This window comes from Blastocystis sp. subtype 4, assembly GCF_000743755.1.
Source record: "Blastocystis sp. subtype 4 strain WR1 chromosome Unknown seqid_0259, whole genome shotgun sequence".
NCBI lineage: Eukaryota > Bigyra > Opalinata > Blastocystidae > Blastocystis > Blastocystis sp. subtype 4.
Genome location: NW_014569288.1, coordinates 4354 through 19093, shown reverse-complemented (window position 1 = coordinate 19093; position 14740 = coordinate 4354). Strand labels below are relative to the sequence as shown.

Genomic DNA, 14740 nt, shown 5'->3' with positions numbered 1-14740 from the left:
GAAAATGCAAAAAAGTGCGAAAAGGAAATATCCTATGAATAGAACAGGTATGAAAAAGGATTGTCAAACGAAACGACGCATGGACAATGAATACAACAGGTTATAGATACGGATAGGTTTGGCTTAGTGGACACTACAAACAAAAGGGATTCAAAACATCCCTTCACACGACAATCCAAAGAATCTCATTTCTTAACTCTACAGAAATAATAAAAATAAGCACAGAGAAGAAAAGAAAAATAGAAGGAGTTAAATGAACTGAAGTTAATAGGGATATTCCCGCGGCCTTTGTATTTATCGAATGGACCTGGCTTCATACAAAATCACGAAATGAAAGTGACTTCTGCTCTAGTTTGTTGCTTGGAACGATTTGTAACTCCCTAGAGCCTTCTTTTCCTCCCTTTTATTGTTTCGGCCGTGGTGATTAAGTACGACCCTATCATCATTTCGAATGCCACGTTGGTGAAGCAGGTGCAATATATGTTTGATAATACGACTACTCCTGTAGTTTCGTACGTGGATGTGTCAGTATATTAATGTTTAGAGAAGGTGACAATTACATCGAACTGGCATTCGACGTAACGAAGGCAAATGCATCAGACCCTGCTAGAGCTATTGTTGAGGTCTGTTTGTTGATTTCGGTTAAGGGTTAGGTTATGGTAGCCTCGGATGATGTTTTTAATAGTATTGGTGTCGATGAGGATGGAGTTCATTATTTCTGCTGTGATGATCAGGCTTTTGATGTATGGGTAGTTGGTCGAATTCACCTTAGAATCATGAGTGCGATGACCACAATCGACTTTGGATTACCAACAAGACAGAGAATATGTATGCTGTGAAAGAGGTTACCTTCAAGTGAGTGTGAGGAGGATTTAATAATGAATAGTGGTGAGAAGCAGAGTATTGTCCTTCACTATGATGTTCCTAAGGAAGGCAAGTACTGGTTGCTGATCGGAATGTGCGATCCCGATACGCAGAATGTGATGCTCAATGGAACTGCAATTGTAATGAATCCTTATGGTCACATTCCTGCTCGTATGTATGGTGTTCTTCCCTTCACTAAGTTCGTTCTTTTCGCATACACCATTCTGATGGTTGTATGGATCTCCCGCTGCTGTTCATATCGTAAGGAGCTGATGAGTGTGCATGTGATGATTACTGTGGTGCTGGGTGTCTTTTTATTCGATACTATTGTGAAACTGATCAATCTGCTGGACTACAACTCGGAAGGTACCTATACTCCTGGAATCACGATCTTCTCGCTCACAACTACGGCGGCTACACACACCGTAGCTCGTTGCTTGACCATTATGGTTGCCATGGGGTAAAATATGAAAGAGATGAATGATGGGTAGACTGGGTGTTTCGAAAGCTTCCCTTGCTGGTTCCCTGTGGAAGATCATTCTTATGGGTATTGTATACTTCTGCTTCTCTCTGTGGGATTCCATCAGCACAACCTTCTCTACCACTACTACGGCGAATCTCTGGAGAATCATTCCAGCTTCCGCTCTGGACTCGATCATTTACTTCTGGATCCTGCAGAGTCTGTTGGATACTATTCAGGAGCTGGAGGATAAAAAACAGACTGGAAAGTTGGATGTCTTCTTAAGTCTTCGTAATATGATCATTGTTGCTGTCATTATTTCGACTATCTACAATATTGCATTCTCTTATTTGATTGTGGAGAAGAAGGTTGATACTCTCTGGAAGTATCAATGGTTCTTCAATGAAGGTGTATGGACTACCTTCTATCTTGCTGTTATTATTGTTATTATGGTAATTATTGGAGGATAGAAATAAGGAATAGTACTTGTGGGCACCTAATGAGCGTTCTTTGGCTTATGCTTACCATGTTCAGGTGTCTACAGATGAGCGTCAGGATACTGAAGAGTATGTCATGCAGGAGCAGGATACTACACTGCAAGCCCCTGGTAACGAAGGAAGTGTTCAAGTGGCTACAGTGGAGACAACAGAAGAAAGCTTGAAGCCCATGGCTATCAAGCCTACTAGTGCGTAGTCATATTTCAATGTGTTTTCTTAAATCCAATATTGTAGAATAAACATTCCAATCAAACAAACCTTTCTCAACTGTCTCCTTACATCCATACAAGAACAAGGTATGCAAGAATGCTTGTACCTTGGCACTTTCTTTTTTTACTACTATATAATCACTAAGATCCTTTCTAGTTGTAAGTGGTTCAAATCAAGAAATACGATCGCATTAACGAAGGACCCCAACAAACTGCAAAACCATCCAATGACATACAATTCTTTGAATGTAATCGATACACCGCAGTTAGATTCATAATGAAATGCATTGTAGCTGCTTTCTCCTCACTCAATTGGTCTAAGACTCGCTTACAGTCTTCCTCTGCAAAAGAATCTTGGGCCACAAGAGACTGATAGATGGAATAAGGAATAAAAGGTTCCTCCATCAAATAGAAGAGTCGTTTCATTACTTCAGCAACGAGATGACCATCTTTCATTTGTTCAATAGCTTCATAGTGGCCATTGTCTAACAAATTCAGATATCTCTGCTTCTCTTTTGCTTCTGATGCCAAGCGGAAAATACCTTCCAAGTCATAGGCTTCTAACTCCTTTAATCGTTGGGCCAGCAATAACAGTACAAGAGGAACGCGTCCTAGATATTACAGGTAACAATTAGAGTGACCTCGATACTTCTCTATGAGAGGAGTGGATTTTGGATGAACCACTTCCGGCTTTGGCAAGGACTGACGATACTGGATGAGAGCAGTATGGAAGAAGAGAAGGAAATCACCCTGTCGCTTTCGCGAAAGAGCATGGAAAGATAGAAGTTGATGAGCCGAAGTGATTTGATCAAAGGTACTCTAGTGATTACTTGGGAAAACTGAATCTACGCGTTCTTCAGGTGAGAGATGGCTCAATTCCACTTCATTGCGTTTTTGATACCAAGCTACTAATTGAGTGAAGAAAATATGCAGCTTTGTGGCTTCTGGAACACAAGGAAGCACGATTGTGAGCTGTTGAATCTCTCCTGTTGCAAATAAGACCAGACAAGGCGATTCGTTCCATGTTCCTAACTTGACATCCTAATATATGACCGAGAGGACATGGAGTTACAAGTACAGTGGAGAGAGGGAGTGAACGGAGACGATTATCCGAACTTCGACTCTGCCAACACAGAGCAGTGAGAGTCGGTGAGAGCCATATGTGCTTCTCTTTCAAGGATTTCCGGTCTGATGGATGAAGAGGAAGGATGACTCCTGTGAGGAAGAGCTCCAGAAGACGTCGTTCATCAACAATGTATAGGATTCCTACATATGAATGGAGAATGGAAGGAAAACGTTCAGGAGATGATGGAGCACCGAAAGCTCCTTCCACTTCCATTGAGATTCCATGAGGAACAAGGATGGCTGCAGCCTGTTCGACGAGAAGCATATCAGTAATCGATGAAGAGACAAACTTGGCAGGAAGAGAATGGGTTTCCACCTGATCAATCTCATTGAGAGCTTGCATAAGAGTCTTGCTACAAGTCACCAAGTCATTCGAATCCATGGAGTCTTGTAGGAGAGCAAATAGTGTATGTAAGACGAGACCTGCAATCTAGGAGTGAACATGAATTGACACCACTTACTTCCTCTCGATTGGTTAAGAAACTATAACAGAACCGAAGACAATAATTGAAGAAGTGATTTGAAGGAGGAGTACAACGAGCTAAGACAAAGAGAACTTCAAATCCTTTGAGTTCTCGATCGGGAGAGGGATTATCATTGAGCATCTTAAGAAGAAAGCAGTATATTTCATCGACAACATCTCGTAAAGAGCCCAATTTGTAAAGAAGGGAGGCAAGCAGAGCCTTGTCGTCTCCTGTTAGATGACCCCAGTGAACATAACGATCAGTAGAAGATTCATGAGGATACTCCTCCATAATAGCTAGGAGCCATCGTTCCATCTCGAGTACATCCATGACTTTACTGCGATCGATATCATGGAGCGTTCGAAGAGGAATTTGATGACTATAGGTAATCATATCTTCAAGAGAGAGATGTCGAAAGAAACGTGCCTTCTCTCTCTGGAAGTATATGGAAGCATAATCTATGAAATAGAATTCATCGAGATTTGGAATGAAGCGATGAATTAGAGTGGGTGAGAGTAGAGAAGAGGTTGAACTGAGAAGGATATCTTGTGTTGAAGGTGAGACGAATGGAGGGGGATGGGGAGTGGAGAGAGGAACAGAGAAATGAGCAGATGATGTGGCAAGGGGGAGTGGTTTTGAGGAGGAAGCAGAAATGGAAGGTTGCATAGAGAGAGGAGGAGATGATGTGGAGATGGAAGGAGACGATGTAGCGACAGGAAGAGATGATGTGGAGAGTGGAGAAGATAATAGGGAAACGTGAGATGGCTTTGATACCGACACAGAAAGAGGAGATGTGGCAGATGGTTGTTCCATCTCCGTTTGGGCAAGTATTGTTTCAAGCGAACTCCGTTCTCGACTAGGAAATGATGAAGACATCTACTCTTCAGTTCCTTCAGCCATTTCTACCAACATAGCCTCTTGTGCAATAGATGGAACGCGTAATCTGCGTGCCACATACTCACTTGAATGCTGTTTCAACACATAGGATGGTTGGCACAGCCCTTCACTGGAACGAAGAATTGGTTCACCCATCAATTCTACTGTGAATTACGTCAACAAAACAAACGCAGTGGCAGATATGAAGCAATACTCTTTCTCCGGATATTCAGCTTCTTCACGAGATGTTCATAATAGGGATTGGTTTTGCGTTGATTTCGTCGTTGACTACCAAAGAGATACATTTCAAGGGCTTTCAAGAACCACTTCTTCTGAATTCAAAAATAATTACCTACGACATCTTTAGGAATAATAGAATCTTGACTGAGCAAACACTCGGCAAATAGGTCAAACATCTTCTTCAATAACTCTAATTCTACAACATTACTACCAACCCCATATCCTACTTTCAGATGAGGATGAAGATGACTCGGACCGCCTAAATAAGGACAATGATTGACGCAAAGGACTCAATCTAGAAATAACTTCTTCCAAAAAATACTACCCTGATCGGTAGCCTGAACTGATATTTTGAGACCTCATAAGAGAGCGTCGTTGGGTAATCACCAAATCTCTCCTAATTGCACGAACTGGTGTGTGACTAACAGTTTGTAGATTTTCAAGTCTTTTCCATTCCCCAACATAGGGTTCCGTAGGAACGAAGGGAGAAATATAGGTAAATGGTATATATCCCTTTCTTCCATCCATAGTTTCTGCAAAACACCATCCATGGATACTTTCAGTACGAATTACAACAATATCGTTTGTATCGATTGAAAGTTCATTTCCCTTATTTGCCCGGAATGGAGCAACAACACGAGAAAACTACATTGTTAAGGAATAGCATCTTGATTGCCATCAACTAGGATATGTAATAGATGATAGACTTCGGGTTGAAGAATCCAAGAGAATCTAGATACTGGACAGTATCATGGGACATATCCTCTGGAGTCAAATGCCATTTTGCAGTGAGCGATTTTGGAGAAAAGAAGTACTTATTAGGGAATTGGGGATGAATACATTGATACCAGAGGATAGACGGAGTCATTTGTGTATAATAACTGAAATGTTTACTTTTTATAGTATAGAAGAGGAGTATTTTTAAGTCGGGTTGGTGTAGTGGCTATCACGCTCGCTTCACACGCGAGAGGTCGCGGGTTCAATCCCCGCATCCGATACTTTTCTTTTTGCTAGACAACACAATCGTCATTTGTATTTGTTAAAATGGTGTTACCTGGTGGGCACGGATCTAGTAACTATGTTCGTACAGAAGTGCTGCCCCTCTTAAATGAATGGAAGTACCAATAACAAACACAATAAAGTACATTAATGACTAACACCTTCGGCATATGAGAAATTCTCAAATGCATTCTGATCAGTTAATACAGCATTCACAGGAGTAGGAGTAACAGCAGGAACGACAAGGACAAACTCATCATCGATATGTTCTGTTGACTCTGCGCTTTTGACAGATGGCTTATACGGTGGCTCCATTTCTTTCCGGTAGAGAGCATCCCAATCAATCTCCTTGAACCATGGATGCTTCTGAATCTCTTCATACCCACCATATCCCAGACGCTTCGTTGGCTCTCGTTCTAACAACTTGGAGCATAAATCAAAGGCCTCAAGAGACATGTAAGGCGATTTCTGAAGAGGAGCACTCAAGATCTTATGATACATCAACTTCCGATTATTATCGTAGAATGGCGGTAATCCAGTGATCATTTCATAAATCAGAGTTCCCAACGACCACCAATCGACACACTTTCCATATGGCTGCTTCTTCAAAATTTCGGGAGCCAAATACTCCGGAGTTCCACAGAGAGAACGAACCGTATCTCCCTCCACATCTTCTTTTGACAAACCAAAGTCAGTAATGCGAATGTGACCTTCTGGATCTAACAGCAAATTCTCTGGTTTTAAATCTCTGTGATAGCCGACAAACCTCACGCCTACCGATATACTATATTGTGCTTATGAAGATGAGCAATACCTAAAGATATCTCTGCGGCATAAAATAAAGCACGTTTCTACGGTTTACAGACACCCGTAGTCCTACTTCGGAAAACCGTCCCATGGAGAGATAATGATACAATTCTCCTCCATTAAAAAAGTCCATTACTAAATACAATTTGGTTTGCGACTGAAAGGCATATCGAAGACTAGAGATGATTATACTATTTCAAACCCACCAGACCAAAAAAGGATGAGAAATATCCTGCATGATTCTGCGTTCTGCGAGAGTATGTTCATATTGACGTCTTCTATACCTCACATTCGTGTTTCTGGATTACTCCATAATTTGATTTTTGTTCATGACTTTCATTGCATAGATTTTTCCGGTTTCTTTCATTCGCACCTACATTAGAGGCTTTCGTTTGGAATTACTTCAAACACTTTTCCAAAGGATCCCTTTCCAATTGTTTTCAATAGTTCAAAATCATTCACTGTTAATTTCGGGCTTTCTTTCAGTGCTGTCTGAGGAGCAACAACTTCTTCAGTTACCACCTCCTCCTTCTCCGCAGCATCTGGCTACAATTGAGTAAAGTCATGAAATCCACACGGCTGAAGAAACACAACCCATCGACAGAAATGTGACACAGTTGGCAGGTCTGTGTTCCGCCACCGAATTGTCGTAATGGCGCAACCAATCATAATGTGTATTGTTGGATGTTCCTATTTAAACAGTACGGGAAAATGTATCTGGGTTCACTGGGAGTCGTTACGTACCATCAACCAAATTCTAATCTACCTTCCTAAATCACAATCTGAGATGTATTCTACAGTTCCATTATGGATTATCACAAACCTAACTCCAATTCTGCCATGAAACTATCCAAACTCTCGACTACCGTGCCGTCTTATCCCACTGATTACGGTACGTAATCTACTTCAATTATCTACAAAGTACCTTCAACCCACTTCATCCAACAAACACAGAACAAATAAAGTCTTATACGCAGGCCAATTCCATCATCTTCCTCTGTGCTTTCTTGCGATCATATCTCACCGTGCCTCCAGCACTATCCATCACTCTCCATTATAAAAACTTACACTCGCAACACAATGATTAAAACGAGAATAATCACAAGAACAACCACTACAACCACAGCAACCACAATGAGCAACATCATCGTACACTGACTACTCACCTCCTCCCATTCTACTTCCATCCGTCCTTCATTCAATGAACACTTTCTTGTCTCCTTACCCAGGAACGAACACTTCACTGATAACTCTTGACCATTATATGCAGCATACCAAACACCGTCTGCAGGACACACATTATCCTTCACAGTAATCGATACAGTTGCTTCTGCTTGACCATGATCATTGATAGCTGCGATTCGATAGGACTTTGTCTCAGCCACTGGATAGGGTGTCCCAGAAATCACACCCGTAGTAGCGTCCACAGTAAGACCATATGGCAACTCATCGATTGCTTCGAATCGCTCCGCTCCCACTACAGCACTTGGAGCCAATTCGCTAATGGCAACTTGACGAGGCACCACTACCGTATTAATTGGGTACTGGAAACCAGTAGGAGCACCCTCATAGCATTGCTCCTGAGGCGATTCCCACATACCCTCGATTGAACACACACGAATGATTTCTCCAAAGAGCTGAGGATTCTTCTGAGAGCAAGGCAGCGTTGCAGTAGTCCCTGCATTGCTACTTGGCCATAGCAAACCTTCCACGGTATCCTGAGGGCAAGTGATCCGAGCTACAATTAAGTAATGACTAAAAGACTACTGCAAGGCGTAGAGGGAGTTCCCCATCCAGACGACAAACAAGTTACATTCATCACGCCCTCTATAAATCCCTGGGGACAGGGAACTTCAACTGAATCTCCAAACACGGTCTCAGGAACAGAGATACCATCTACTATAGTCTCTCCACATCCGAATTGTTCTAATATTCATTATCTACAACAACCCCTACCACATGATTCTCGGGGTTGAGACCACTCGAACGAGATGGAACAAGTGATAGTAACAGATCCCGTATATCCACTATTGCACTCCAATACGTGATCTCCAGAATCAGAGTCAGGCAACTGATAGACGCCTGAGACAAGTGTAAGATTCTGAGCAGCACATTTTATAGATTCTAAACTTGACTTCTGTTAGCAATGACTACGGCAATTGTTCTGTGGTGTCATCCATTCTCCCTGCTCATTGCATTGGCGGGTGATGGAACCTGCTTGATAAGAAGGACAGGGTTGGACATCTATCTGACCAGCTGTAGTGGGCCCGAAAGTCACTCCATTGACAGTATCAACAGGACACATAATAGAAGCTAGAGATGAGTTCTATGATCCTCCCTGACAGCAAGAACCAAAGACAGCGGACCACTCTCCTGTAGTCAAACAAAAACGAGTGAGACTTCCAGTACTACTGGATGTACATGATAGCACACGCTGGCCGTTTGCAGGAGTCTCTTCCCACATTCGACCTTCTGCCTGCTCTCGCTGACAAGTTGTTCCCTCTAACCGTTATAGTATGTTCTCACTTCTACCGCACGAAGAATTGATGGGACCCCAGGTACCAGAACTGTCACACGTACGTGTGGCTGTGCCACTCATACCTACAGGACATGCCAGTTCGATGGATTGGGTAGCTTCGGTCATGGGCCAGGTAAAAAATCCTTCCTCCACTTGACTACAGGACAAGGTAGCTAGTATTCACATCCATTTGGTACATTTACTGCAAACACCAGTGGGTGCTTCCCACTGACCTGAAGCAGAACACAATCGCGTCTTCTGTCCTGACTGTCCCACAGGGCAGTTGGCTGTATACGTTTGTCCAGCAGATGTCTCCGGCCATAGAATTCCATCCAACTGCTCTGCAGTACACACAATACTCTCACAATAATCACGAATCTCTGAATCCCAGGTTCCAGAAGCGAAGCAAGTGCGGTTGTAGGAGCCTGTACGACCTCCTTCACAAGAAACAGTGGCATCCTCCAATGAGGGTGTTTCAGGCCACAGACGACCATCCAACTCTTGTTCTGGACACATATTTCGGCCTATATGGAAACATACACCAAATTCTATACTGCACTCACCGCTAACTTCGCCCCATTGACCTTCTGCGGAACAAACACGATTCAAGGAACCAGAAAACCCTTCAGCACATGTATGAGTGGCTGTATCTCCCGCATCTGTAGAATTCCAATGATATCCCCCTGCATCCTCTTCAGGACATTGGGTAACAGATACAGGAACTATGAGTAAGTAAAAGTAACATTGTTAACCGCAATCTCCTGTTGGAGGCTCCCACTGTCCAGTAGCAGAGCATATCCGCGTTTTAACACCTGTAAATCCAGTAGGACATGATACTGTAATGGTTTCATTCGCAAGTGTTTCAGGGTAGCTGATACCATCGACAATCCCAGCAGCACAGCCAATCGCTAAAGTAAAGAGAATATAGAAATTTTATACAGCATGTATCTACAACAGTAGAGTTCCAAGTGTTATTGATATCACACTCACGAAAATACCCTCCCACTTGTCCTGAAGGGCAACTAGTGGTACTGTTAGCAGTCTGGCCAGCTTCTGTTTCTGGCCATGATTTTTCCTCATATGTTTCTGCTGGACAAACTATCTTCAACTATGAACAATAAACACTCACCTGACAATGCAATAGGAATCAATACAACTATCAACAAAAATAAAAACACCTTATTCATCGTCATTAGTGAATAATTCATAATGAAACAAAAGGGTCGGATTGAATTGAATGGATCCTTATAGAACTTATTCTAAAAGAAACATTGGATCATTTTGAATTATTCAAAAGATTGTCGTTTGCATTCTTCGTATGAAGACAAATCAGTTGTATTTGAATCTACATTGTATGAGTGTAACGCAGAGTCATTGATATTGTTTTTATATCATCATGTTCACTCACCAAGTTTTCATTTGGATCGTCCACTCAGGACTAGGAAAGAATATTTGGGAGGATTGAAGATGAAATTGTTGTCGAATACACTCTAAGGTAATGTAGATGTAAATATGCTTATCGATAGTAATGGACCAATAACAGTTACATTTTTGAATTATGGAGCCATGTTACTGTCATTCAAAGCTCCAGACCGAAATGGAGTAGTGGAAGTGACTACTGTAGTTGTCTGTGGTTATTTCTAGGAACTAACCTTGAATCGTTCAACTTTGGAGGATATCCGTTTCCGGAGTGACTACTTTGGATCAACTATTGGGAGGTGATTTTATGGAAGTGGGATAATAGAAAGAAGTGCATTTCGGATTAAGAAGGGTCATTTCTCGCTTGGAGGCATAGACTATCAACTAGCTACAAATAGTGGGAATAACCACAATCATGGAGGTGTTAAGGGATTTGACAAGGTAGCTGCGATGATTTTCTGTTCCTTAGTGTCTCTGGAATGGTGTCATTGAAGAGGGCGATGACCGAATTTCGATAGTCTTTACACGTATTTCTGAGGATATGGAGGAAGGTTATCCAGGCCGTTTGGATGTTCGGGTATGTTACTCTCTGACAATGGCCAATGAATTGGACATTGTTTTTGAAGCCTCGGGTAATACTGTTCCAACAATCGTGAATATGACAAATCATACCTATTGGAATCTTTCAGGTAATCTGAAACGTCCTATAGATCAGCATGTACATGGTTGTTGATAGTTGTTACATAGAAATTACAAGTCCAAAGTGATCAATATTTGGATGGAGAGGATATGATTCCCTTTGATGACCCAATTCCTGTGAAAGGGAGTCTGATGGATTTCACATCACTTCGTTCGCTTTCACCCACAATTCATGAAATGGATGGTGGAGGAATGCCAGGAATTGATCATGCCTTTATTCTACAGGAGTGCAAGCAAGAGCATGAGTACAAGGATGAGAGTGAGAGTGGGTGCAAGGAGAGTGAGTACAAAGTGGGAAGTACGAATAATGGCGAGGGCAGATGCGAAGGAAGAAATGGAGACAATGGCTGTAATAGTGGCACAAAGACATTACAACATGCTGCTATTTTGTTAGATGAAGAAAGTGGACGTCAATTTGATCTGTATACCACGGAATGTGCACTGATTGTATATACATCGAACTGGCTCAACGAAACTGCTCCTTTTGTTCCTGTAGGGATTGTAGAAGATTCTGAATGTAGCATTATGCCATTTGCTTAGAACCTGGATTTTGCCCAGATGCTCCCAACCATCCTTCTTTCAAAAGCAGCGTGATTGAAGCTGGGAAAACCTATTATCATCACGATATCCTTAAGTTTTCTATTCATTCTATTATTTGTTAGTTTAACTCCATCATTGCACTTTTAATACACATAGTATCTTCGAGAATCATCTAGTGTATATAACAAACAGACAAATAACAAATGCATCCTTTCTTGCTTTCTTTAATGTACTTCTCCATTCCAGCAGCATCTACTACTCATTTACATATACTGTATTCACTTTTAGCTTCAACACGCGTCGTATTCTTAAATGCATTCGTTCCTAGGGAAACCTTCGTCAGTTTGGGAATATCTATGTTGTCACCGACATATCATTCTAACTCTCCAACTTAACTACATCGATGCATTCAAAGTTCCAGCCACTTCCAGTGAGTTCGATCAGAGAAGGAAGATCTACTCATCAATACTTCAACGATTACGTACCTGTCATAGACAGCTTATCAATGATTGTCTTTTCAGTTGAAGGAACATCATCACCTGCTCCGTTGAGGGCACTATCCTTCAGTTTGATGGACTGAAGTTTAGGTAGATCTTCTTATCAGCTCACAACCTCTATTACTCTCAAACACAACCAAATGACAGCAAACAAAGGAACTCATACCCAACTGGACTGTACGTAAGGATGGAAGGTCTTATCTATCACTCCAATCTCAGTCTTACTTCGCAACTCAAAAGTTGACTCAAAGAAGAAACACCAGTTCCCAGTTCGAAAAGTTTCCAGTGAAGGAAGGTTCTTCACCTGAAAGCCAATACAACTTGAGAATGATTCATCACCTAAGTCAATCTCTCTTAACTTTGGACAGTTCATTATGCAGAACTGACTTCCTTCTTGGACGGTAATCAACTTTCCATTCCCTGTTGTAAAACTATTCTTTCCAATCTTCACACTTTCTAACTCACTTAAGCCATCGAGCACAAATCGTGTAACATTCCTGAAACACATTTTCCCAATTTCAATTTTCTTCAACTGAAAGGTTGATGGAATGAAGAAGGACTGAATGTTGGCATCATTGTTTTTCTTATTCTTTACAGTATACTCTACCGTATCGACTTTTATCTTCAACTTCTTAACAAAATCATCCGTGACAAAGACATCATCAATCCACATGCCATCCTTCAACACCTTTCTGTCACTATCCATCTCCTTTCCCCTTCCGTATCGTTTACCATTCTTCCATCCGCCAATATAGACTGGTGCAAATCCATCAAATAACGTGCCATCACCACTGCGTTCTCCTTTGAAAAAGAAACCAACATACAGGGCTGAATCGTCAGTATACTCGGTACCCTTTCCATTTCTCAATAGTCCTTTCTTTCCGTCATAGATGTATCCACCTTCATACACCCGTTTTCCATCAGTATCATATTCAGTCATCGTATCTCCGTTTACTTCCATGAGAGTACAGCTCAGTAATCCATCCCTATATAAGCTCTTGCGCTTCACCTTTCCACCCTCAAACTCATAACACATTCCATTCCTGTCGACACCATTACTGCTAAACTGGGAAATAGCAGTTGTTTCTCCCTTTTCATTATGTTCCTCAAAGAATCCGTCTAACTCACTCTCCTTCAATGGACCAATGGATACACCGTTTCGATAGCGAACCTCTTTTGTAACCTCACCATCTTTATTGAACGTTTTGAAGGAACCGTATCTCTTTCCATTCTTCAAATATCCACGTTCAACCAGAATACCCATCTCATCATACACAAGTAGTTCACCGTTTGCTTCATCATTCACATAGTTCAGCTCCATAAACAAGGTATTGTTCTCTCTTAGGATCACGGCCCTATCCTCTTTCTTTCCACGCTTCAATGTCACCATCATCTTGTACTGGCTGTCTCCCTTTTTCAATATCACACATTGCTGCCCATTCTTGTTTTCCTTTCCATCTACCATTTCTACACTCTCGACTGTGTAACCTTCTAAAAACGAATGCTTGGATGTAAATTCATCGCGTTCCATGTTGTTCTGTTTATATAATGGAAAATGATTTCAGTACCACTGAAAGCATGATTCTTAAGAAGATATCTGATTTATATAAGAATAGGTGGAAAAGATGATTTCATGTTCGTGAAATGAAATCCTCGTTACTAGATGATGGAAGAGGATGAGGAGTCGCATGCTGTTATGTGAGAGAAAACTACGAAGGTTATAGTTGAATTGATTGTAGATTACTATTAGCTGTTATAAGCAACTGATGAGAGCGCAAGGTTTTCACTGCCTCTCAACGAGTATCCACCTACTGTAAAGATATTGGATTGTTGAAATCAGTGGTGGAATTGAATGACATTTGCATCGATTTGTTGTGAAATGACATCCTAAAGTCAACAATGGATACAGTGATTGTATCTCTTTGTGACGTTGATTCATTATTGAACCGGAACGATCTGTTGACTGTATATGGGATTGTGAACATCATTAGCACGTTGTTGAATGAAGAGTGTGATTCGAAATGAGAGATATGTGGTTGTATTTCGAGGAATGATGAAGAATGGAGTGAAAAAAGGAAAATGTCATGAATATGATGAAGAAGGGAAAGAGATATGGTATGGAATGATCAAAGAAGGGAAACGAATTCCTCTATTGTCTGAAGTGAAAGAGAAATCAGGATTGTATTGTGAGTACAATGAAGAGGGATGTCTATTATCAGTGAGTGAATATGATAGTGATGGATATAAGAAGAATGGAATGTGTTATGTGATAGAAGGAGGAATGATAAAGAGAGTGTGTATGATGTTGAATGGGAATGAAGTGAGAGTGTTGTTTGAGATGGAAGGAGATAGAATGATTGAATATGATGAAAGAGGGAATAAGAGATATGAAGGAGGATGGAGTGGAGATTGGATTGAAGGAGTGAAACGAGATGGAAATGGAAAGGAATATGATGATAAGGGAGATGTGATATATGAAGGAGAATGGAAGAGAGGAGAACGATGTGTTGTATTGATGAAAGTGAA

At 41.3% G+C, this 14740-nt stretch overlaps 6 protein-coding genes across 6 annotated transcripts; 2 read left to right on the top strand and 4 right to left on the bottom strand.

The window, feature by feature from the left end:
• Positions 1-330: 330 nt before the first annotated feature.
• On the top strand, positions 331-2017 carry JH06_3753 (hypothetical protein; the record flags this gene model as incomplete). The annotated part of the gene is given in 8 exon segments (XM_014670549.1): positions 331-351; positions 385-512; positions 545-641; positions 654-749; positions 773-855; positions 887-1324; positions 1356-1776; positions 1808-2017. The coding sequence occupies 8 exon segments, from the start codon at positions 331-333 to the stop codon at positions 2015-2017; spliced, it is 1494 nt and encodes a 497-aa protein (XP_014526035.1).
• A 181-nt stretch (positions 2018-2198) lies between these two features.
• JH06_3752 (hypothetical protein) lies at positions 2199-4012 on the bottom strand (the record flags this gene model as incomplete). Its single annotated transcript, XM_014670548.1, has 5 exons — positions 2199-2641; positions 2672-2849; positions 2880-3062; positions 3109-3585; positions 3617-4012. The coding sequence occupies 5 exons, from the start codon at positions 4010-4012 to the stop codon at positions 2199-2201; spliced, it is 1677 nt and encodes a 558-aa protein (XP_014526034.1).
• Positions 4013-7428: 3416 nt separating this feature from the next.
• Positions 7429-8846, bottom strand: JH06_3751 (hypothetical protein; the record flags this gene model as incomplete). Its single annotated transcript, XM_014670547.1, has 6 exons — positions 7429-7455; positions 7515-7578; positions 7610-8279; positions 8309-8467; positions 8498-8665; positions 8696-8846. The coding sequence occupies 6 exons, from the start codon at positions 8844-8846 to the stop codon at positions 7429-7431; spliced, it is 1239 nt and encodes a 412-aa protein (XP_014526033.1).
• Positions 8847-8867: 21 nt separating this feature from the next.
• JH06_3750 (serine threonine protein kinase) lies at positions 8868-10139 on the bottom strand (the record flags this gene model as incomplete). Its single annotated transcript, XM_014670546.1, has 6 exons — positions 8868-9043; positions 9074-9142; positions 9263-9583; positions 9623-9781; positions 9812-9967; positions 10058-10139. The coding sequence occupies 6 exons, from the start codon at positions 10137-10139 to the stop codon at positions 8868-8870; spliced, it is 963 nt and encodes a 320-aa protein (XP_014526032.1).
• A 432-nt stretch (positions 10140-10571) lies between these two features.
• On the top strand, positions 10572-11839 carry JH06_3749 (aldose 1-epimerase; the record flags this gene model as incomplete). Its single annotated transcript, XM_014670545.1, has 6 exons — positions 10572-10670; positions 10704-10777; positions 10808-10919; positions 10948-11196; positions 11226-11669; positions 11699-11839. 6 exons carry the CDS (start codon positions 10572-10574, stop codon positions 11837-11839), a joined length of 1119 nt encoding a protein of 372 aa, XP_014526031.1.
• A 50-nt stretch (positions 11840-11889) lies between these two features.
• Positions 11890-13745, bottom strand: JH06_3748 (hypothetical protein; the record flags this gene model as incomplete). The annotated part of the gene is made up of 6 exons (XM_014670544.1): positions 11890-11969; positions 12000-12071; positions 12101-12172; positions 12203-12310; positions 12339-12410; positions 12440-13745. 6 exons carry the CDS (start codon positions 13743-13745, stop codon positions 11890-11892), a joined length of 1710 nt encoding a protein of 569 aa, XP_014526030.1.
• Between the last annotated feature and the right edge of the window lie 995 nt (positions 13746-14740).